At 44.7% G+C, this 22333-nt stretch overlaps 2 protein-coding genes and 1 long non-coding RNA gene across 3 annotated transcripts in view; all 3 read left to right on the top strand.

The window, feature by feature from the left end:
* The window catches only part of LOC110539068 (NLR family CARD domain-containing protein 3), a 1005455-nt gene that overhangs the window by 865823 nt on the left and 117299 nt on the right, over window positions 1-22333 (top strand). The gene's annotated exons all lie outside the window — the stretch shown is intronic.
* LOC118937866 lies at window positions 599-2639 on the top strand. Its single transcript, XR_005035275.1, has 2 exons — window positions 599-1336; window positions 1419-2639. It is a non-coding gene; the product is annotated as an uncharacterized LOC118937866 (long non-coding RNA).
* On the top strand, window positions 3815-22326 carry LOC110539071 (medium-chain acyl-CoA ligase ACSF2, mitochondrial). Its single transcript, XM_036939601.1, is given in 17 exon segments — window positions 3815-3967; window positions 6375-6546; window positions 10999-11194; window positions 12088-12216; window positions 12314-12367; window positions 12506-12624; window positions 13814-13976; window positions 14655-14750; window positions 14873-15021; window positions 15195-15286; window positions 18737-18813; window positions 18904-19011; window positions 19178-19329; window positions 19448-19589; window positions 19963-20073; window positions 20194-20262; window positions 20410-22326. Coding segments are annotated over 17 exon segments (1890 nt in total). The 5' UTR covers window positions 3815-3957; the 3' UTR covers window positions 20461-22326.

Below are 22333 nucleotides of genomic sequence, written 5' to 3'. Positions count from 1 at the left end.
ACTATTGAGATGCACCCCCCAAGTCCCTATTGTCCTGGGTGTGGGCTGGCCAGACAGAACAGACCGGTCAGCTGGTGGACCATCTGTAGTCTGAAAGGGAGGGAGGGACCTCCATGTTAAATAGCCTGGAAACATCAGCTGCTGTCCTCTTCATTAATGAAGTTAGGTCTGCTTCACCACAGACTGTACCGTCCTAATGGCACCCTATTCACTATCTAGTGCACTCCTACTTTATATAAGCCTTGGATGGATGGCCGGTGATGTTCAGGGGAAGACTAAGCCCTTACTACTTTATATAAGCCTTGGATGGATGACCGGTGATGTTCAGGGGAAGACTAAGCCCTTACTACTTCATATAAGCCTTGGATGGATGGCTGTGTATTTATGAGGTTGGTACCATGTTGTATTCATTGAATCCCCTTTCCCTATTCTGATGTGTAATTAGTATCAGACAAAACTGTTGCTTTATAGAAACAAACAAGTCAACCCTGAGCACTGCAGTGCGTCAGACAAAACTTACTTATTCACATTGAGAGATATATATATATATATATATATATATATATATATATATATATATATATATATATATATATATATATATATATATATACTGTACTGTGCACCTGTTGGTGGTTAAATCTTATCCAGCTAACATCCTGTCTACCATAACCTGCAGAACAGAATATCCAGCAACAATAACCCTGCAGTCCAACCATCTAATGGGTATAGGGGTGAAGTTGCCTTAGATGCTGACCCTGGGTCAGTTTTTCCATTTACCCCACTAATGGTTAAGGTTAGGATTGGGGAGGGGAAGCTGATCCTAGATCTGTACCTAGGGGAAACCTCACCCTAGAGCTATCTAACAGTGGGTCACGCTTATCCCTTTTTCTAGACTATATCCTAGCCTGGTTAAACCAGACTGAATGCTGTGTTCACCATGAGGGGAGTGCTCAGTCTAGTTTTAATCAGGCTAAAAATGCTCGTCTTTGACTAATATGCAAATCGCTATTGGTGGCCATTTCGTCACGTTGGCTCCTGTCCTGTCGATGAAACGTTTGTAATAGAGAACCTCATCTCAGAATGACATGCCTCTTCCTGGTTTCTGTCGCTGATATTCATTTGTGGTGTATTTTCCATCCCCCATTCTGACTGTCTATCTTCATCTGGGGGTTAATAGTGCCCCTCTCCTATCACAGCCTTAAATGAAAAGCCTTAAGGCCAGTTTCCCAGACACAGATTAGAGCTGCAATGTGTAGCTTTTTTGGGTGACCTGACCAAATTCACATAGAAATGTTGTAGATCTGTTATTTTCATTGAAAGCAAGTCTAAGAAGGTGGTAGATCTGTTATTTTCATTGAAAGCAAGTCTAAGAAGGTGGTAGATCTGTTATTTTCATTGAAAGCAAGTCTAAGAAGGTGGTAGATCTGTTATTTTTCTATGCTTCCTGTTTTATAGTTGTGTTTTTTGGGGTCTTTTACTTTGGGTTTTGTACCAGCTTCAAATCAGCTGAAAATACAATGTTTTTGGTTATTGGACAATATATTTCACAGCGGTTTAGATGCTACGATGATTCTCTACACTATACATGCTTGCTTTCTCACAAGTTGAAATTCGAATTCAAGCAACCAGGAAATGGCGGTGCGATATCTGCTCAGTGCATCTTTTACGCCTAGTCTTGGACTCCATGGAGATTCTCCATTCAGCATGATTTAGAATCCAGCACTAGGCTTAATCTGTGTCTGGGGAAACTGGTCCTAAAACTATTCCACCTATTCTAGAACTATCATTTGGAGTGCTTGCTCCCATGGTCTATGATGTCACCCACCATGTCACTCTGAGTTCTATGTCAGCCTGTTGCTCTGTTCCCAACTATTCCACCTATTCTAGAACTATCATTTGGAGTGCTTGCTGACTCCCATGGTCTATGATGTCACCCACCTCTACCATGTCACTCTGAGTTCCATGTCAGCCTGTTGCTCTGTCCCCATATATACAGGTCTGGAACTAAGCATTGCTCTATGTCAGCCTGTTGCTATGTCCCCATATATACAGGTCTGGAACTAAGCATTGCTCTATGTCAGCCTGTTGCTCTGTCCCCATATATACAGGTCTGGAACTAAGCATTGTAACTCTGCCTAACAACACATTGGTACATACCAACGTCTGGCATTATTACAGTTCTATTTATTTCAGATGTCTATATGGCATGTTTAAAATGAAGAACCTGAGTTTTACTATTGTACATCCGTCCAAGATCACATATCATGATGTACAATTAGTTGTCCAGTCTGTTGGATAAAATGAAATAAAGATATTGAAAAATAAGTGCTGAAACTCTGTTTGTCCATCAGTCATGATGCAGCTTTATAAATCTCATGAGAAAGTGAACCTAAAGGTAATGCTTTCCTGACGTGTTGGTTTGAGAGGATAGAAGACCCATATTATAGGAGTTAGCCTCCCGCTGTGATTGGCTACAAACACACGACGCTGTCACTTTCCAGATGGACACACCCCCAACACACATACTGTACAGATCCGCTAAACACACGGGGACAATTGCAACCCAAAAATATATAAAGGGGAATGTCCAGAATACGGTTGTCACAGTTATCAAATAAAATGTTATTGTAAACAGGCAATTGGCGTTCTGTGTTCAGTCTCGCTCTCTCTCTGGTTGCTGTAGGCTCCTCTTGCTGTCACGTTAAAATCTGTACCGTCTTTGGTGAAATTACTGGGGGGGGGGGGGGGGTTACAAGCCGATGAGAGACGCAGTTAAAAGATTGATGCATAACCAGAGGAAGCGAGAGGGATAACAGACATGTCTTCTCCAGCAGGTGGCGCTGTTGCGTTTCGCTAACTAAGTGATTTTGTACAAAACCTTTGTATAAAGGTCAATAAGTGTTGAATTTGGTAAACATAAATTTGAATTGATTATTTGCTACATGAGGTTTATTTGATCCAATATTTGTTTCGTAATGCTTAGGTACGGATATAATTAGGAACATTTGAGGAAAAAAACACTCAGTTGTCACGAGATGGCTATGCAAATCCATGATCTAGTGAACAAGTGATCAACAACCAATGGCCGTGAAGGATAGAAGGAGTCACTACAGGTGTGATCAAGCCTTACGTCAAAGTTGCCTGAAGCTGATTGGAAAATGCTATGACCCGACCAGTTATTCAGAACAACCTCCTCGGGGACTCAGTCTAATTTACATAAGGTTGGTTAACTTACCAGTGTTGACCCAAAAAACGACTTGTTTAAAGTGTTATTGCAACCGTGGTGTTATTTAAAAAAAAAAAAATTACAGAAGCTCATAAATCAATGAACCTGATAATGATCCACATCCTATGGGAAGAAAAGGAATGTGTGGTGTGCAGCAAAACAGCTATATCTTTTTTATGGTCCATCCTGTTCTGATCGAAGGAGATGGATGTAGAATCTAGGCCTTTCCCAGTAATGAAGGACAGAAAGCTGCAGCTGTGCACCTCACTGCCGACCACGACTGTATCCGGGAAGGACGTGGTGCAGGGAGCCTCGTGGTGCAGGGAGCCTCGTGGTGCAGGGAGCCTCGTGGTGCAGGGAGCCTCGTGGTGCAGGGAGCCTCGTGGTGCAGGGAGCCTCGTGGTGCAGGGAGCCTCGTGGTGCAGGGAGCCTCGTGGTGCAGGGAGCCTCGTGGTGCAGGGAGCCTCGTGGTGCAGGGAGCCTCGTGGTGCAGGGAGCCTCGTGGTGCAGATTGCAGCCGTTCTCACTCAGTGGAGGCAGGCACGAAGATAGGCCTCTCTTGGCATTGGTGAAGACTCCACTCAGGTTAGGGGTTAGAGGTTATATTTCATGGCAGCCTCTCCTATACCACTATTCCCAACATGTTATACACCAGAGGTTGTAAATAAAACCTCTAAAGGTTGGTCTGACTTGTATTGGTATGGTGGGGATCTGAAACCCATAGCCGAATGGATTCAGGTGAGCACTTCTCAGCATTTATATTCACGGAGAGCAATTTCCATTGAATAAAAGGTCGTGTCCATTTCTTTATAGTAATTGTGTTAATTATTGCTTTCTTCCGTGGAAACATGGCAAATAAACCGAAAGCAAAATCAAGCAGAGATTTACGACTTTTTAACCCTGTTAATCATTGCTGAAACATGCAAACTACAAACATTTAACCAGTTAAATATGAATACATGACCATGAAATACAAATATATTTTATTTAAAACAATTCATACAAAAGTGGCAAACAACGTGAGTGGATGTATGTGTTACAGCGTGACGTAAAATCACTACTTTACGTACCCCAGGAAGCAGAATGACGCTCGTAGGTACCCCTACGAGTACCCCTAGCAACTGACATAAATCCCATGATTTATTGATCACCCAGTTATCTGTAGTTTTTGTAGAAGCACGACTGAAGTAGAACATAATTTGTTTAGCTTTTGCATTGCCTGCATTATTTGAATCTGTACTGCACTTTGATTAAAGTAAAGCCCTGTCTAAACCATTTACAATTGTCTGTCCCCACTCCCAGTTAGACGTCTTAGCAGGTGAAGGATTCCTTGTCTAATGATAATGCCAGCTAGCTATGTCTCTATGCAGAAGAATCGAGCTAACTTAAAAATAGCTTGCAAAACAACTTAGCGTACTTCTACACCTACTTAGGTGCTTCTACACCTGCATTGCTTGCTGTTTGGGGTTTTAGGCTGGGTTTCTGTACAGCACTTTGAGATATCAGCTGATGTAAGAAGGGCTTTATAAATACATTTGATTTGAGCGTAATCGATTTCTGTAAATAGCATCAGACTACAAAGTTAGAGTTGTAGACAACTCTTAATAAGTGATTTGGACAATAGCTTCCAAAAACGTATTCCAAAGAAGAAAATAGCTTGCTACCTAGCCAGAAAATAAAGACATTTTAATTTACCCGCCTTGACAGCTGGGTATTTATGTTGGAAATGCGCAATCAGGATGTGCGCAAGCAGATTCCGCACGTCATGTTTCGTAACAGGTTGTACCAGGAAAGTCACTGCGGGCAAGTGAGCGGACACTTCCAAAACGCGGTCAAGCCTAAACATCGTTCAGCCATCCGTTCTTCAGTTTCCTCCTGAACTTCTGTGCGCGAATACACAACACTTTACGGTATCGCCTGTTTTCTGGTAGGGAAACGTATGTTATACTTGAATGATCGGAGAAAAGTTTTCTGAAGTTAGAGCACATTTTGTCATTTACTGTAAGGATATGTTCATAAAAGTTACAATAGTTTATCATGCAAAGATGATAGGGCGCAGACAGCGGTATTATTCAAATATATAGAATTGATTGATTTCTTGAGGCCTGTAATTCGCGTCGGTCAGAGATAATCAAACCTTTGTTTCATTGAATGATTGTCGTTCGTGATGGGACATGATGATGAAGCCTAACAGAGATTTGATGTAACAGAAACGTTTTGAAAGCGTTAATTTAATAATATAAACCAGTGCCAGTACGGTGTATTAACTCCTAATGTTACAGTAAGATGTCGAGCCAACAATCAGGCCTGCAGCCAGATGGCTAAAATAACAAACACTAAATGATGATTACCTGATGATTATTCCCCAGTGGCACGTTAATTGGGCCTAGTAAAAAGGTTTTGTTTGTCTATTCTGCCGTCTAACAAGAGTTTTCAAAGCAGCTTGGAAGTTATGTGTAACGACCTAGCGATAGTCTACCCATTACCAAGCCAAAATAAGAAAACGTGCGAGTAATCTATTTTGTAATGACGTGTTATTCAGAAGTAACTGTTCACAGTAAATGTGTTGCATTGAGTATGCTATACAGCCGCAAAATGATTTTAGATAGATGCGCTTGCTGAAAGCAAGAACTGCTTTAGAAATTCGACATACTTCTTATTAATGTGCTTGCGGGAAATCTGACACCTATTTGTCATGTGCATGCTGAAAGCACATAAGTTATCAAAAGTTATCCAACTTTAGAATGTGCAGGTTCCTGTTTGATACTATTCATACTTGTTGTACTGCAACCAATATTAGCTTAAAACCCAATGCATTTCAATGGTCATCGACTTTCTAGATTCTAGATGGGTCATTCCACGAATAGAGTGCCTTTTGCTTTCCTTTGATATTTTACATAGGAATTGTCCACCAATAATGAATTTCAAAAACCTGTTACATTAATAAGTGCCTCTCTTAATAGAAACCACATGGAACAATTAAATCATTTGTATAATATGAATAAAGACTTTCTAAAATGCCCAAAATCTGCATTTGTACATGTCCCTTCTCATGTTTTTCTGACTTCTAGGAAGATTTACAGCCAACATTTTTAACAAGGGTCTAAATGGGTTCAGAACATAATAAATCGGGTGTTATTTTCAGAGCTGACTGAGGCCATGCCAGCGGTGTGGATCAGCTCCTCGCTACTGAGGTCCAGGGCAACTCACCTCAGACAGCTCAGTGTGTTCTCTAGAAGGGCTGTGTTACAACCTGTACAGGTGGTCTCCTCACTACAGAAGACATGGACACCTGGGAACCCAACCTGGTGCTGTAGGTAGGTCATCTCTCTTCACATTGTCAGACATAAACAGACTGGCTGGATTATTTCTGTCATTTTGCAAGTTGTGTTTCCTTTCTAAAGCTGACCTCTGACCTTTGACATAGATTGTAGATGACATTTTGTCATTCAGACCTATGGAGCACACCACTAGTTGGGGTCAATCCCATTTCAATGTAGTCAATTACAGTTGCCGTGATCGCTGTGATCTGTCAACTGTAGAGTATAGACCTGATGGCCTGTATGTGTCTTGACTAGTATTCAGACTGAGGGTAATGTATTTCAATGCCTGCTGAGTCATGCTCAGGTCACTGTCACTATAGAAACAATCCTTTTCAGAAACAGGTTTTTAAAATATGTTTTTACTTGGATTGTCCAGCTCAGTTTCTGCTTTGTCTTGGCTGTAAGGAACGGGGTTCAGCGTGGTTGTCCTGGCTGTAAGGAACGGGGTTCAGCGTGGTTGTCCTGGCTGTAAGGAACGGGGTTCAGCGTGGTTGTCTTGGCTGTAAGGAACAGGGTTCAGCGTGGTTGTCCTGGCTGTAAGGAACGGGGTTCAGCGTGGTTGTCTTGGCAGTAAGGAACAAGGTTCAGCGTGGTTGTCCTGGCTGTAAGGAACGGGGTTCAGCGTGGTTGTCCTGGCTGTAAGGAACGGGGTTCAGCGTGGTTGTCCTGGCTGTAAGGAACGGGGTTCAGCGTGGTTGTCCTGGCTGTAAGGAACGGGGTTCAGCGTGGTTGTCCTGGCTGTAAGGAACGGGGTTCAGCGTGGTTGTCTTGGCAGTAAGGAACAAGGTTCAGCGTGGTTGTCCTGGCTGTAAGGAACGGGGTTCAGCGTGGTTGTCCTGGCTGTAAGGAACGGGGTTCAGCGTGGTTGTCCTGGCTGTAAGGAACGGGGTTCAGCGTGGTTGTCCTGGCTGTAAGGAACGGGGTTCAGCGTGGTTGTCTTGGCAGTAAGGAACAAGGTTCAGCGTGGTTGTCCTGGCTGTAAGGAACGGGGTTCAGCGTGGTTGTCCTGGCTGTAAGGAACAGGGTTCAGCGTGGTTGTCCTGGCTGTAAGGAACGGGGTTCAGCGTGGTTGTCTTGGCTGTAAGGAACAGGGTTCAGCGTGGTTGTCCTGGCTGTAAGGAACAAGGTTCAGCGTGGTTGTCCTGGCTGTAAGGGACGGGGTTCAGCGTGGTTGTCTTGACTGTAAGGGACGGGGTTCAGCGTGGTTGTCCTGGCTGTAAGGAACGGGGTTCAGCGTGGTTGTCTTGGCTGTAAGGAACGGGGTTCAGCGTGGTTGTCCTGGCTGTAAGGAACGGGGTTCAGCGTGGTTGTCTTGGCTGTAAGGAACGGGGTTCAGCGTGGTTGTCTTGGCTGTAAGGAACAAGGTTCAGCGTGGTTGTCTTGGCTGTAAGGAACAAGGTTCAGCGTGGTTGTCCTGGCTGTAAGGGATGGGGTTCAGCGTGGTTGTCTTGGCTGTAAGGAACGGGGTTCAGCGTGGTTGTCCTGGCTGTAAGGAACGGGGTTCAGCGTGGTTGTCTTGGCTGTAAGGAACGGGGTTCAGCGTGGTTGTCTTGGCTGTAAGGAACGGGGTTCAGCGTGGTTGTCCTGGCTGTAAGGAACGGGGTTCAGCGTGGTTGTCTTGGCTGTAAGGAACAGGGTTCAGCGTGGTTGTCTTGGCTGTAAGGAACGGGGTTCAGCGTGGTTGTCTTGGCTGTAAGGAACGGGGTTCAGCGTGGTTGTCCTGGCTGTAAGGAACGGGGTTCAGCATGGTTGTCTTGGCTGTAAGGAACGGGGTTCAGCATGGTTGTCCTGGCTGTAAGGAACGGGGTTCAGCGTGGTTGTCCTGGCTGTAAGGGACGGGGTTCAGCGTGGTTGTCTTGGCCGTAAGGAACAGGGCTCAGCGTGGTTGTCTTGGCTGTAAGGAACGGGGTTCAGCGTGGTTGTCTTGGCTGTAAGGAACAGGGCTCAGCGTGGTTGTCTTGGCTGTAAGGAACAAGGTTCAGCGTGGTTGTCTTGGCTGTAAGGAACAGGGTTCAGCGTGGTTGTCTTGGCTGTAAGGAACGGGGTTCAGCGTGGTTGTCTTGGCTGTAAGGGACGGGGTTCAGCGTGGTTGTCTTGGCTGTAAGGAACAGGGTTCAGCGTGGTTGTCTTGGCTGTAAGGAACAGGGTTCAGCGTGGTTGTCTTGGCTGTAAGGGACGGGGTTCAGCGTGGTTGTCTTGGCTGTAAGGACCGGGGTTCAGCGTGGTTGTCCTGGCTGTAAGGAACAGGGTTCAGCGTGGTTGTCTTGGCTCAGCGTGGTTGTCTTGGCTGTAAGGAACGGGGTTCAGCGTGGTTGTCTTGGCTGTAAGGAACAAGGTTCAGCGTGGTTGTCTTGGCTGTAAGGAACAAGGTTCAGCGTGGTTGTCTTGGCTGTAAGGAACGGGGTTCAGCGTGGTTGTCTTGGCTGTAAGGAACAGGGCTCAGCGTGGTTATCTTGGCTGTAAGGAACAAGGTTCAGCGTGGTTGTCTTGGCCGTAAGGAACGGGGTTCAGAGTGGTTGTCTTGGCCGTAAGGAACGGGGCTCGGCGTGGTTGTCTTGGCTGTAAAGAACGGGCCTCGGCGTGGTTGTCTTGGCTGTAAGGAACGGGGCTCAGCGTGGTTGTCTTGGCTGTAAGGAACAAGGTTCAGCTTGGTTGTCTTGGCACTGAACATGTTTGTCACGTATCCGTTATCTCTGGTTTCCCCTCTGAAATACTTCACGTGTCCTGTGACCTGATGGGAGAATAGTGAGTGAGTTGGGCCGTATCTGTGCTGTTTCCCCAACGGCTCCTAAGAGAACAGTGGAGAGGGGAGAGAACAGTGGAGAGAACAGTGGAGAGAACAGTGGAGAGAACAGTGGAGAGAACAGTGGAGAGAACAGTGGAGAGAACCGTGGAGAGAACCGTGGAGAGGGGAGAGAACAGTGGAGAGGGGAGAGAACAGTGGAGAGGGGAGAGAACAGTGGAGAGGGGAGAGAACCGTGGAGAGGGGAGAGAACCGTGGAGAGGGGAGAGAACAGTGGAGAGGGGTCCACTATGAAACCACAGTCAGGGAACACAACAGGAGGTTGGGTCTGAGATGAAGGGGGATTCCATCCAGAACCTTCTTCTGTTTCAAAAGAGATTACTGTCATGGATAAAGAACACCCTCACAGTCAACTCTACAGTCTGTAAACCAAACCGATCCCTTTGTTTCTTCTCCCTCTCTGTGTACCAACCCATCCCTCTGTGTCTGGGCGGCAGGTAGTCTAGTGGTTAAGAGCAATGGGCCAGTAAGCAAAAAGGTCTCTGGTTTGAATCCCAGAGCCGACTAGGTGATACATCTATCCATGTGCTCCTGAGCAAGGCATTTAGCCCTAATTGCTCCTGTGGGCCTCTCTGGATAAGAGTGTCTGCTAAATGACTATAATGTAAATATCTACTCCCTCTCTCTGTTCCAACCCATGTCTCTCTGTTCCAACCCTTCTCTCTCTGTTCCAACCCTTCTCTCTCTGTTCCAACCCTTCTCTCTCTGTTCCAACCCTTCTCTCTCTGTTCCAACCCATGTCTCTCTGTTCCAACCCATGTCTCTCTGTTCCAACCCATGTCTCTCTGTTCCAACCCATGTCTCTCTGTTCCAACCCATGTCTCTCTGTTCCAACCCATGTCTCTCTGTTCCAACCCATGTCTCTCTGTTCCAACCCTTCTCTCTCTGTTCCAACCCTTCTCTCTCTGTTCCAACCCTTCTCTCTCTGTTCCAACCCTTCTCTCTCTGTTCCAACCCTTCTCTCTCTGTTCCAACCCTTCTCTCTCTGTTCCAACCCTTCTCTCTCTGTTCCAACCCTTCTCTCTCTGTTCCAACCCTTCTCTCTCTGTTCCAACCCATCTCTCTCTGTTCCAACCCATGTCTCTCTGTTCCAACCCATGTCTCTCTGTTCCAACCCATGTCTCTCTGTTCCAACCCATGTCTCTCTGTTCCAACCCATGTCTCTCTGTTCCAACCCATGTCTCTCTGTTCCAACCCATGTCTCTCTGTTCCAACCCATGTCTCTCTGTTCCAACCCATGCCTCTCTGTTCCAACCCATGCCTCTCTGTTCCAACCCATGCCTCTCTGTTCCAACCCATGCCTCTCTGTTCCAACCCATGCCTCTCTGTTCCAACCCATGTCTCTCTGTTCCAACCCATGTCTCTCTGTTCCAACCCATGTCTCTCTGTTCCAACCCATGTCTCTCTGTGTTTACTCCCTCTTTATCTCTCTCTGTATCAGACTTTGGTCAACTACAGTACATATGTCAAATACTTGGTTGTGTCTACTGTAGTTTGCCTGGTACAATGGAACCAATTAAATAGTCCTCTATGTCCAAACTCCAAAGTGGTATCAAGTGCACCTAAAAACAGCTTCCAACTAATTCCCTCATGGATGTGACCCAGGTCTACTCTGTCTACTGTTCATGTCTGTCCCTCAACAGATCCCTCCATGTGGACAGTCCCCCCCTGGTCCCAGGGCAGAGCTTCAGCTACGTCCATGGGGCCTCCTCAGTGTCCCTGCTGGGCCAGACGGTGGGTCAGAGTTTGCAGGCGGCAGCTGACCGCTGGCCCCACAGAGAGGCCCTGGTGTTCCTGCAGGATGGAGTCCGTAAGACCTTCTCCCAGTTTCAGCAGGACGTAGGTCTTCCATCCACCCTCTCTTCTAATCTATTTCATCATATCTAGAGATCATTGTTAGGCCGTTACCTTTGTACCCACTCAAAGCACATTCAGCAGGACTATCTGTCAGTGCATCTGATTGGTGGTTTACCAAATAGTAACATAACTATTATCTGTCAGTGCATCTGATTGGTGGTTTACCAAATAGTAACATAACTATTATGTGTCAGTGTATTGTTGGGAAACTATTGATTACCACTAGTTAAACATCTAAGCAGACAGACAGTAACATGGAGGAAATAGAGAAAATCTGTCATTGAGGCCTGCTAACTAGGACATCCATGGTGTAACACCCTGAGGCCTGCTAACTAGGACATCCATTGTGAAACACCCTGAGGCCTGCTAACTAGGACATCCATGGTGCAACACCCTGAGGCCTGCTAACTAGGACATCCATTGTGAAACACCCTGAGGCCTGCTAACTAGGACATCCATGGTGTAACACCCTAAGGCCTGCTAACTAGGACATGCATGGTGAAACACCCTGAGGCCTGCTAACTAGGACATCCATGGTGTAACACCCTGAGGCCTGCTAACTAGGACATCCATGGTAACACCCTGAGGCCTGCTAACTAGGACATCCATGGTGTAACACCCTGAGGCCTGCTAACTAGGACATCCATGGTGTAACACCCTGAGGCCTGCTAACTAGGACATCCATGGTGAAACACCCTGAGGCCTGCTAACTAGGACATCCATGGTGAAACAACAGAGACATATAAACAGCTTTGTATTAATATATTCCATTACATTTATACACATACTCATAAACACAAACTGCAGAATGCCTTTACATATCGGGATATCATCCTGTATATTACTTCCTGGGTCATGGTCTCCCTCCTCCCCAGGTTGACCAGGCCGCTGCAGGTCTCCTGGCCCTGGGTCTGAAGAGAGGGGACAGACTAGGAGTCTGGGGGCCCAACACATACCACTGGATCCTGTTTCAGTTCGCCACAGCCAAGGCTGGCATCATACTGGTGAAGATGAGCTATTATATTAGATTCTAAAATGAACATGTATTATCTGTTAGGATCTATTGGTCCTAATATTAAAGTATTGTTCTAATCTCTACAGGTGTCGATAAACCCAGCCTATCAGCTGAAGGAGCTGGAGTTCACCCTGGGGAAGGTTTGTTCTTATCCAGAACCGTGTTGTTTTACACTTCCTGGATTGACTGAATGAATAGCTGAACTGATCCTGACCCTGGTGCTGTCTGTGTCCCACCCAGTTTAAGACCCAGAGGTTCTGTTCTCTCTGTCTCTATAGGTGCAGTGTAAAGCTGTGGTGTGTCCCACCCAGTTTAAGACCCAGAGGTTCTGTGACACGCTGAGACAGATCTGCCCAGAGATGGACACAGCAGAGTCAGGGGTCTTTAGGAGCTCCAGGTATGTTAATATTGTACTACTGCATCATGACTGAGTTAACAGACATATTGTATTACTGCATCATGACTGAGTTAACAGACATATTGTACTACTGCATCATGACTGAGTCAACAGACAGGTGTGTTAATATTGTACTACTGCACCATGAAGTAAACAAGTACCTAGCAGGATAGCTAACATAGATATAGAACCCTGAACAGGGTGGCTAACATATTTATAGCCATAGTAGAGATCCCATTAAATTACTAGAAGGGCTATGTCATAAACCCTCAAAGTTCCTGAATGGTATGATAATGGCAGCCATTTTGGTCAGGGACAAATCCAAACCAGCCTAATTGAAAGGAAAGGAAGTAGAGACATAGGTGATGCACTTCCTGCTTTTACTGATGCAGGAGCATAAAAGTAAGGCATGTGATACTGTATATCAGAAATGATGTATTAGATTTATTGGCTAATGTGAAACACAGTAGAAGGGAACACAGGAACTCTGCTGGATCGACTCTGAATAAGAAATATTACCACCAGTGGATGTCTATTTACCTGTAAATGGAACCTCAGTATCTGTGTATGGTGATGGTGACAGACAGGGACAGTAGAGGACCTAATGAAGGCTGTTACTGTAATGTTACTATCATTGTGTTGCTGTAATGTTACTGCAATGTAGTGGTCATTGTGTTACTGTAATGTTACTGTAATGTAGCGGTTATTGTGTTACTGTAATGTAATGGTCATTGTGTTACTGTAATGTAAAGCTCATTGTGTTACTGTAATGTAACTGTCATTGTGTTACTGTAATGTAACTGTCATTGTGTTACTGTAATGTAACTGTCATTGTGCTACTGTAATGTAGCGGTCATTGTGTTACTGTAATGTAACTGTCATTGTGTTACTGTAATGTAACTGTCATTGTGTTACTGTAATGTAACTGTAATGTAACGGTCATTGTGTTACTGTAATGTTACTGTAATGTAACGGTCATTGTGTTACTGTAATGTTACTGTAATGTAACGGACATTGTGTTACTGTAATGTTACTGTAATGTAACTGTCATTGTGTTACTGTAATGTTACTGTAATGTAATGGTCATTGTGTTACTGTAATGTAATGGTCATTGTGTTACTGTAATGTCACTGTAATGTAAAGGTCATTGTGTTACTGTAATGTTAACCTACTGTGTTCCTCCTGCCAGACTACCTGACCTGCGTATGGTGATTGTGACAGACAGCAGACAGACAGGGACTGTACATGTAGAGGATGTGATGCGGGCTGGAAGCAGACAGCACCACCAGGAGCTGCAGGACCTGCAGACCAAACTGTCCTTTGACGACCCCATCAACATACAGTTCACATCCGTAGGTCTCCTGTTGAAAGAAGAATACTTTACGGCTGATTTCCTGAACACAGATTACCCTGTCTAGGACACAGATTACCCTGTCTAGGACACAGATTACCCTGTCTAGGACACAGATTACCCTGTCTAGAACACAGATTACCCTGTCTAGGACACAGATTACCCTGTCTAGGACACAGATTACCCTGTCTAGGACACAGATTACCCTGTCTAGGACACAGATTACCCTGTCTAGGACACAGATTACCCTGTCTAGGACACAGATTACCCTGTCTAGGACACAGATTACCCTGTCTAGGACACAGATTACCCTGTCTAGGACACAGATTACCCTGTCTAGGACACAGATTACCCTGTCTAGGACACAGATTACCCTGTCTAGGACACAGATTACCCTGTCAGGACACAGATTACCCTGTCTAGGACACAGATTACCCTGTCTAGGACACAGATTACCCTGTCTAGGACACAGATTACCCCGTCTAGGACACAGATTACCCCGTCTAGGACACAGATTACCCCGTCTAGGACACAGATTACCCCGTCTAGGACACAGATTACCCTGTCTAGGACACAGATTACCCTGTCTAGGACACAGATTACCCTGTCTAGGACACACGTTCCGCTAACGGAATCCCCCCCAACAGTATTAGTCTGTCTGATGTCTACTGTTCTCTAGGGAACAACAGGAAATCCTAAAGGTGCCACCCTCTCCCACCACAACATCGTCAACAACGCCTATTTTGTGGGTCTTCGTCTGGGATTCAACTGGAAGGTCAGTGGAGACATGAGACTATTATCATCTCTCTCTCTCTCTCTCTGTCTCTCTGTCTCTGTGTTTCTCTCTCTCTCTCTACTTTTCTCATGTAACCTCTACTCTTGTTGCTTCCCCCTCAGCCTATAAGAGCGTGTGTTCCTGTTCCTCTGTACCACTGCATGGGCTCAGTGTTAGGAGCGATGTGTTTGGCACTGCATGGCATCACCCTGGTCTTCCCCTCTGCTGGGTACGACAGCCGTGCCAACCTGGAGGCCATTCAGAATGAAAGGTAGTAAAGTTTAGGAACCTCTTCCTTAAGTGACTTACACATCCTGGAGACTTACAATAGAGATATTTCATGTCAGTGTGTTGTAATAAGAATAATATAAAAAGCTGCCACTGAGCACATTGAGAATGAACCTCTATAATACTAAATACCTCTCTAAATGTTCTCTGTTTCAGGTGTAATTTCCTCTACGGAACTCCTACCATGTACATTGACATGCTTGGATAGCCTGACCTACACAACTATGACCTGTCATCAGTTGAATCTGGTGAGAGATTTGAGGTTTGTTTGTGTAGACTGTTTGATGGCTGGAAATACATGAAAATAAACTGGATTACTGTGGTAAAGTTTAAACTGAAAGGGGTCATTTACAGTTGCTACATCCATTCTGTTGGACTTATTAATATTATATTAAATTCATGTACCCATTGATTCTTGAAGATTATAACATACAAATACCTCTTGAGTTTAACTTCAGCTGTCGCACCAAAATATGAGCCTGTTTTACTCCAATGTTTGTAAACATTGTAATGGTTAGTCTGGAGCCCTGTTTTAACCTCTTTTGAGGCTCTTGACTAACACTTTCAGTCGGGGTCTCTGGCTCCGCTACGGTTTTCAGTCTGTCTCTGGTGCCGCTATGGTTTTCAGTCTGGGTCTCTGGCTCCGCTACGGTTTTCAGTCGGGGTCTCTGGCGCCGCTACGGTTTTCAATTGGTGGCACCAGTTCATGATTTGGTTGCACCAATATCTTGTCACTCAATATAAACATTTTATAATCTTGCTATAAAGTCATTCACTGTGGTTTACAGAGATGGTATGATTAAAGAATAACATTTTATCATCAAACATGTCCAAGCAGTAATGCATGGATCAGGTCATTTTCATCTACAACTTTAACTATTCGCTAAGTACTGTTGTAACCTCAGACAACATTTTCCAGAGAAACCCAATTCCCAATTCAACCAATAGCAAAATCCTCTGACAATGGTTTCAAAATAATACACAATTATGCCGCAGTCATCCCCCTCTTCAAAGGGGGAGACACCCTGGACCCAAACTGTTACAGACCTATATCCATCCTGCCCTGCCTATCTAAGGTCTTCGAAAGCCAAGTCAACAAACAGGTCACTGACCATCTCGAATCCCACCGTACCTTCTCCGCTGTGCAATCTGGTTTCTGAGCCGGTCACGTGTGCACCTCAGCCACGCTCAAGGTACTAAACGATATCATAACCGCCATCGATAAAAGGCAGTACTGTGCAGCCGTCTTCATCGACCTTGCCAAGGCTTTCGACTCTGTCAATCACCATATTCTTATCGGCAGACTCAGTAGCCTCAGTTTTTCTGATGACTGCCTTGCCTGGTTCACCAACTACTTTGCAGACAGAGTTCAGTGTGTCAAATCGGAGGGCATGCTGTCCGGTCCTCTGGCAGTCTCTATGGGGGTGCCACAGGGTTCAATTCTTGGGCCGACTCTTTTCTCTGTATATATCAATGATGTTGCTCTTGCTGCGGGCGATTCCCTGATCCACCTCTACGCAGACGACACCATTCTGTATACTTCCGGCCCGTCCTTGGACACTGTGCTATCTAACCTCCAAACGAGCTTCAATGCCATACAACACTCCTTCCGTGGCCTCCAACTGCTCTTAAACGCTAGTAAAACCAAATGCATGCTTTTCAACCGTTCGCTGCCTGCACCCGCACGCCCGACTAGCATCACCACCCTGGATGGTTCCGACCTTGAATATGTGGACATCTATAAGTACCTAGGTGTCTGGCTAGACTGTAAACTCTCCTTCCAGACTCATATCAAACATCTCCAATCGAAAATCAAATCTAGAGTCGGCTTTCTATTCCGCAACAAAGCCTCCTTCACTCACGCCGCCAAACTTACCCTAGTAAAACTGACTATCCTACCGATCCTCGACTTCGGCGATGTCATCTACAAAATAGCTTCCAACACTCTACTCAGCAAACTGGATGCAGTTTATCACAGTGCCATCCATTTTGTCACTAAAGCACCTTATACCACCCACCACTGTGACCTGTATGCTCTAGTCGGCTGGCCCTCGCTACATATTCGTCGCCAGACCCACTGGCTCCAGGTCATCTACAAGTCCATGCTAGGTAAAGCTCCGCCTTATCTCAGTTCACTGGTCACGATGGCAACACCCACAGGTGTATCTTACTGAACATCCCTAAAGCCAACACCTCATTTGGCCGCCTTTCGTTCCAGTTCTCTGCTGCCTGTGACTGGAACGAATTGCAAAAATCGCTGAAGTTGGAGACTTTTTTTTTCTCCCTCACCAACTTCAAACATCTGCTATCTGAGCAGCTAACCGATCGCTGCAGCTGTACATAGTCTATCGGTAAATAGCCCACCCAATTTTACCTACCTCATCCCCATACTGTTTTTATTTATTTACTTTTCTGCTCTTTTGCACACCAATATCTCTACCTGCACATGACCATCTGATCATTTATCACTCCAGTGTTAATCTGCTAAATTGTAATTATTCGCCTACCTCCTCATGCCTTTTGCACACAATGTATATAGACTCTCTTTTTTTTCTACTGTGTTATTGACTTGTTAATTGTTAACTCCATGTGTAACTCTGTGTTGTCTGTTCACACTGCTATGCTTTATCTTGGCCAGGTCGCAGTTGCAAATGAGAACTTGTTCTCAACTAGCGTACCTGGTTAAATAAAGGTGAAATAAATAATAAAATAAAGACTAACTACCAATTGGAGACCACGGAATTGGGGAGAAAAAGAGGTCAAAAAAATATATAATAATTTGGAAATGGAAATGTCAGATTTGTTTTGCTCAATAGAGATCATGTTTGTGTGCACTAACTCAAAACACATTAGCTAGATCGCTAACTGAATATTGCTGATGGTTAGCTGTGTAATTGATTAATTGCAGTAAATTGAATGCCCTAAAAACAATCCAGTGATAGTCTACTAGGACTCAGCACCAACGTGTATCTCACGCTCTCTGCTTCTCAAAGACAGAACAGAAATGTCGTTTTTTAAAACAGTGCCTGTCGCTCAATATTGAGAGTTGAGAAATAGTGATCATACCCCTAGAAAGCTGAGACCCTTCCCCTCTTCAACTAACATCAACATGTTTTCAAAACCACAACTGCATTTTGAAAGAAAGGATTTTTCTGTTCCACTAAATAGATATTTGGAAGGAGAGGGCGTGGCTGGCTCATCACAGCAGCTGGCCCCGGCGAAATGGACACTTTCATGGCAGGACTCAATTCACTTTACTTTAGGCGTACTGCTTGACCAAATCATGATTTTATCCAAAACAATAAGAAGTTTTGAGTGAGGTGACCAGCAGTTTTTCTCCATCCACAGCCAAGTCAAAGGGTCACAAACTGCAACTAAATGGTCTCTGTCTGGTGCCGTCCTAAAACAATCATTTGTATATTATGGATTGTCAGTCCTTTCATCCATAGCTCTATGAATTTGAGAGTGGTTACATGTCTCCGCCCCCATCCCTCAGATGTTTACCAAAACAGTGGCGGGGTGTCAATTTGTTTTATTTTTCAACTGCAGATTGCCCCTTTAATAGTAATATAGTGTATTGGTAATACAGTTATAGTATTTGTGAAGGGTGGTGGTTGATTAATATGCTGTATAAAGCAGTAGTATAGTATTTGTGCCCCGGTAGGATGGTGGTTGTGATTTCTGTTGTTGTGTTCCAGGGTTTATGAGTGGGTCTCTTTGTCCTCCTGAAGTCATGAGGAAACTCAGAACTGATATGAATGTCAAGGATATGATAGTAAGTTCTTCCCATCTTTTTCTCTGTGTGTGTATATAATATACTTTATAATCTGTATGGGGTAACACAACACTCCCTTGGTAACATCAGATAGGCTATGGGACCACAGAGAACAGCCCTGTAACATTCCTTGGTTTCCTGCGAGACAACGAGGAACTGAAGAACGAGACGGTGGGATGTATCCTGAACCACACTGAGGTATCAAACCTGTGTGTGTGTGTGTGTGTGAGAGGAGAGAGACAGAGAAGCGATAGTCATGTGTCTAATGTCAGGGTCCTAATTCATCTACATGCAGTATGTGTAACGTTTATATTCCTCCTTCTTTAAAACACACATGAAACCCTACCTGTGTTCTCCTGGCCAGGCGAAGGTGGTGGATGTGTCCTCTGGAGAGGTGGTTCCTCTGGGGGATCCAGGAGAGCTGCTGATCAGAGCTTACTCTGTTATGCTGGAGTACTGGGACGACCCAGACAAGACCAGTGAGGCTATCGCCAAAGACCGCTGGTACAGAACCGGGTAAGAAATGAGATGGAGAGAGCGAGCGAGAGATAAAGACACACAGAGAATCAAACAGAGACCCAGACAGCAACAGATGAAAAGTGAGCGCGAGCATCAACTGTGAATGTCTCCACAGTGACATAGCCAGTCTGGACAGGTTTGGGTACTGCCGTATAGTGGGACGTATAAAGGACATGATTATACGTGGAGGAGAGAACATCTACCCTGCTGAGATAGAGAAGTTCCTTCACACCCATCCCAATGTACAGGAGGCCCAGGTGAGAACCACACCCATCCCAACGTACAGGAGGCCCAGGTGAGAACCATCCCAACGTACAGGAGGCCCAGGACTCAGCACCACTAGAGGGCATCCGAGAATAGAACATCACCACAGTAACACCATACAACCAAGTTACACAAATCTATCCAGGAAATGTTAGTACCAGAACCTTTCATTTCCTGTCTTCATTTCTCAATACTCATATCACCATATGATATCCATACACAGATGTCAACAGTAGGTATGGTTGGATCAGTTTTCTGATTCCAGTGTATCCAGGTGATTATATTCTCTCCCTGTCCTGTCCACCTCTCTTTCTCCCCAGGTGATTATATTCTATCCCTGTCCTGTCCACCTCTCTTTCTCCCCAGGTGATTGGCGTGAGAGATGAGAGGTTGGGGGAACAGGTGTGTGCCTGTATCAGACTGAAGGAGGGACTGGACTGTAGCAGAGAGGAGATCAGAGACTTCTGCAAGGGACAGGTGACACAGAGACAGGAAGTGACATGACCTGTGATTCGATCATTGTCAGGTTTAGAACTTCTGTTATATACTATGTTATATTGTGTTTATAGCTACAGGCATCTGCTTCTACTGTTCTAGATTTCTCACTTCAAGATCCCCCACTATGTGGTGTTTGTGGACAGCTATCCACTGACTGCCTCTGGAAAGGTAGGATGGCTTCATGACGGTGTATTTTCTCTGTCTTCATTCAGATCAGCAGCGGAACCAATGTTCTGTATCATGAAATTCATAATCAGAGTAATTATACCAGAACAGACGACTGTGGTGATCACCTCTGTGTTTGTCCTTTCCTAGATCCAGAAGAATAAACTGAGGGAGGAGATGGAGAAGAAGCTGGGTCTGTGATGGACAGAGGGACCTAGACAGACTGGGCTAATAGCAACCCACATTGAGCACCGGTTACACCCGAGGTGATCTCTTGTTTCAACCATCAATACGCACAAAGATCATCCACACAGTGAATCTGAATTACAACCACTGACATTTAGTTGTGGCTGCTGCCAACATTTTCATGTTTTACTATTTTGTCCTCTGGTGGGTAATATCTTCAGATGAATCACTTAACTATTTGACAATCATTTTGTTCAAATGAAATGAGGCATATCCTTGTTTACCACAGAGAATCTACTGTGGCAAGTGACCCTCCACATGTTATGAATGGAAAGGTCATGTTGGTGTACTTACTTGTATTTCCAATGTATGTTATCCATTAATGAGAAATCCATCAATTAATATAATCCATTAATGAGTAATCCATCCATTAATGTAATCCATTAACTTGCCTTTATAATCAAAAGGGGAACATACAATATCCCTGAACTGTCCACATCTAACATTGGTAACTAAATCAAGCCAATCATGATTTGAGTTAACATAATCTGTTTTCATTAAGGACTGTGTGTCTGCTTTAAGGGTTGAGTTAATATAATCTATGTAAAATGGCCCGACTGTGTGTCTTCTTTAGAACCACTAATGTTTTCTGTTCATTGCTTGTAGTCCTTCACCAACACACGATTCAACATAAACAATAGATGCCTATACTTTTCAGTCTCAGCCAGGAAACTGGCCTTAAAACTGTTCCACCTCTTCCAGAACTCTAGAACTATCATTTGGAGTGCTTGCTTTATCACATGGTCTATGATGTCACGAACCGGCTCGAAGTTCTTAACAAAAGGGAGACCACGTAGCGACAAGGAATGACAAAATATAGACAACTGAATACAATTAACAATGGTGTGTGTAATCAGTAGTGTGAGTGTTTTGCATGCATACATGTGATAATGCTGGGTGTTGAAAGGTGCCAAAGCAAACAACAAAATCTATAAAGGTGTCTGCATGGAGTCTCCTCCATTAATGGGGAAATGTATACATTTCAATCAGGACTGACTAATCAGAATACTATTATGTTACTGTATGGATGTATGAATCTTATTATAATCCTAGTACTGAATATAACATGTGTAAATATAATCAAGAATTAGAACAATGACTGTCTGTTCCTTGGTAGAAACTAATGAACTTATCGTCAGACTGGCTGGAATGCTTATCTACACAGGGAGACCTTGGGCTGGTCGTAAATTATCTAAACTGGTGGTGGATGATGTGGGAAGACTTGTAAACTATACTGCCATTGTATCAGAGTGGAGGAGGGTAGGAAGGCTTGTGAACTATACTGCCATGGTATCAGAGTGGAGGAGGGTAGGAAGGCTTGTGAACTATACTGCCATGGTATCGGAGTGGAGGAGGGTAGGAAGGCTTGTGAACTATACTGCCATGGTATCAGAGTGGAGGAGGGTAGGAAGGCTTGTGAACTATACTGCCATGGTATCGGAGTGGAGGAAGGCTTGTGAACTATACTGCCATGGTATCGGAGTGGAGGAGGGTAGGAAGGCTTGTGAACTATACTGCCATGGTATCAGAGTGGAGGAGGGTAGGAAGGCTTGTGAACTATACTGCCATGGTATCAGAGTGGAGGAGGGTAGGAAGGCTTGTGAACTATACTGCCATGGTATCAGAGTGGAGGAGGGTAGGAAGGCTTGTGAACTATACTGCCATGGTATCAGAGTGGAGGAGGGTAGGAAGGCTTGTGAACTATACTGCCATGGAATCAGAGTGGAGGAGGGACAGTTTAAAACCTATGATGTCACTTTTAGTTTGTAAACTGTACCATGATCAGTACTCTCGAGAATAAACGCTATTGATTGATTTTGAGACTGGC

The sequence above is a fragment of the Oncorhynchus mykiss genome, chromosome 12 (genome assembly GCF_013265735.2).
Source record: "Oncorhynchus mykiss isolate Arlee chromosome 12, USDA_OmykA_1.1, whole genome shotgun sequence".
NCBI classification, from domain to species: Eukaryota; Metazoa; Chordata; class Actinopteri; order Salmoniformes; family Salmonidae; genus Oncorhynchus; species Oncorhynchus mykiss.
This window is presented reverse-complemented; position numbering and strand designations above follow the sequence as displayed.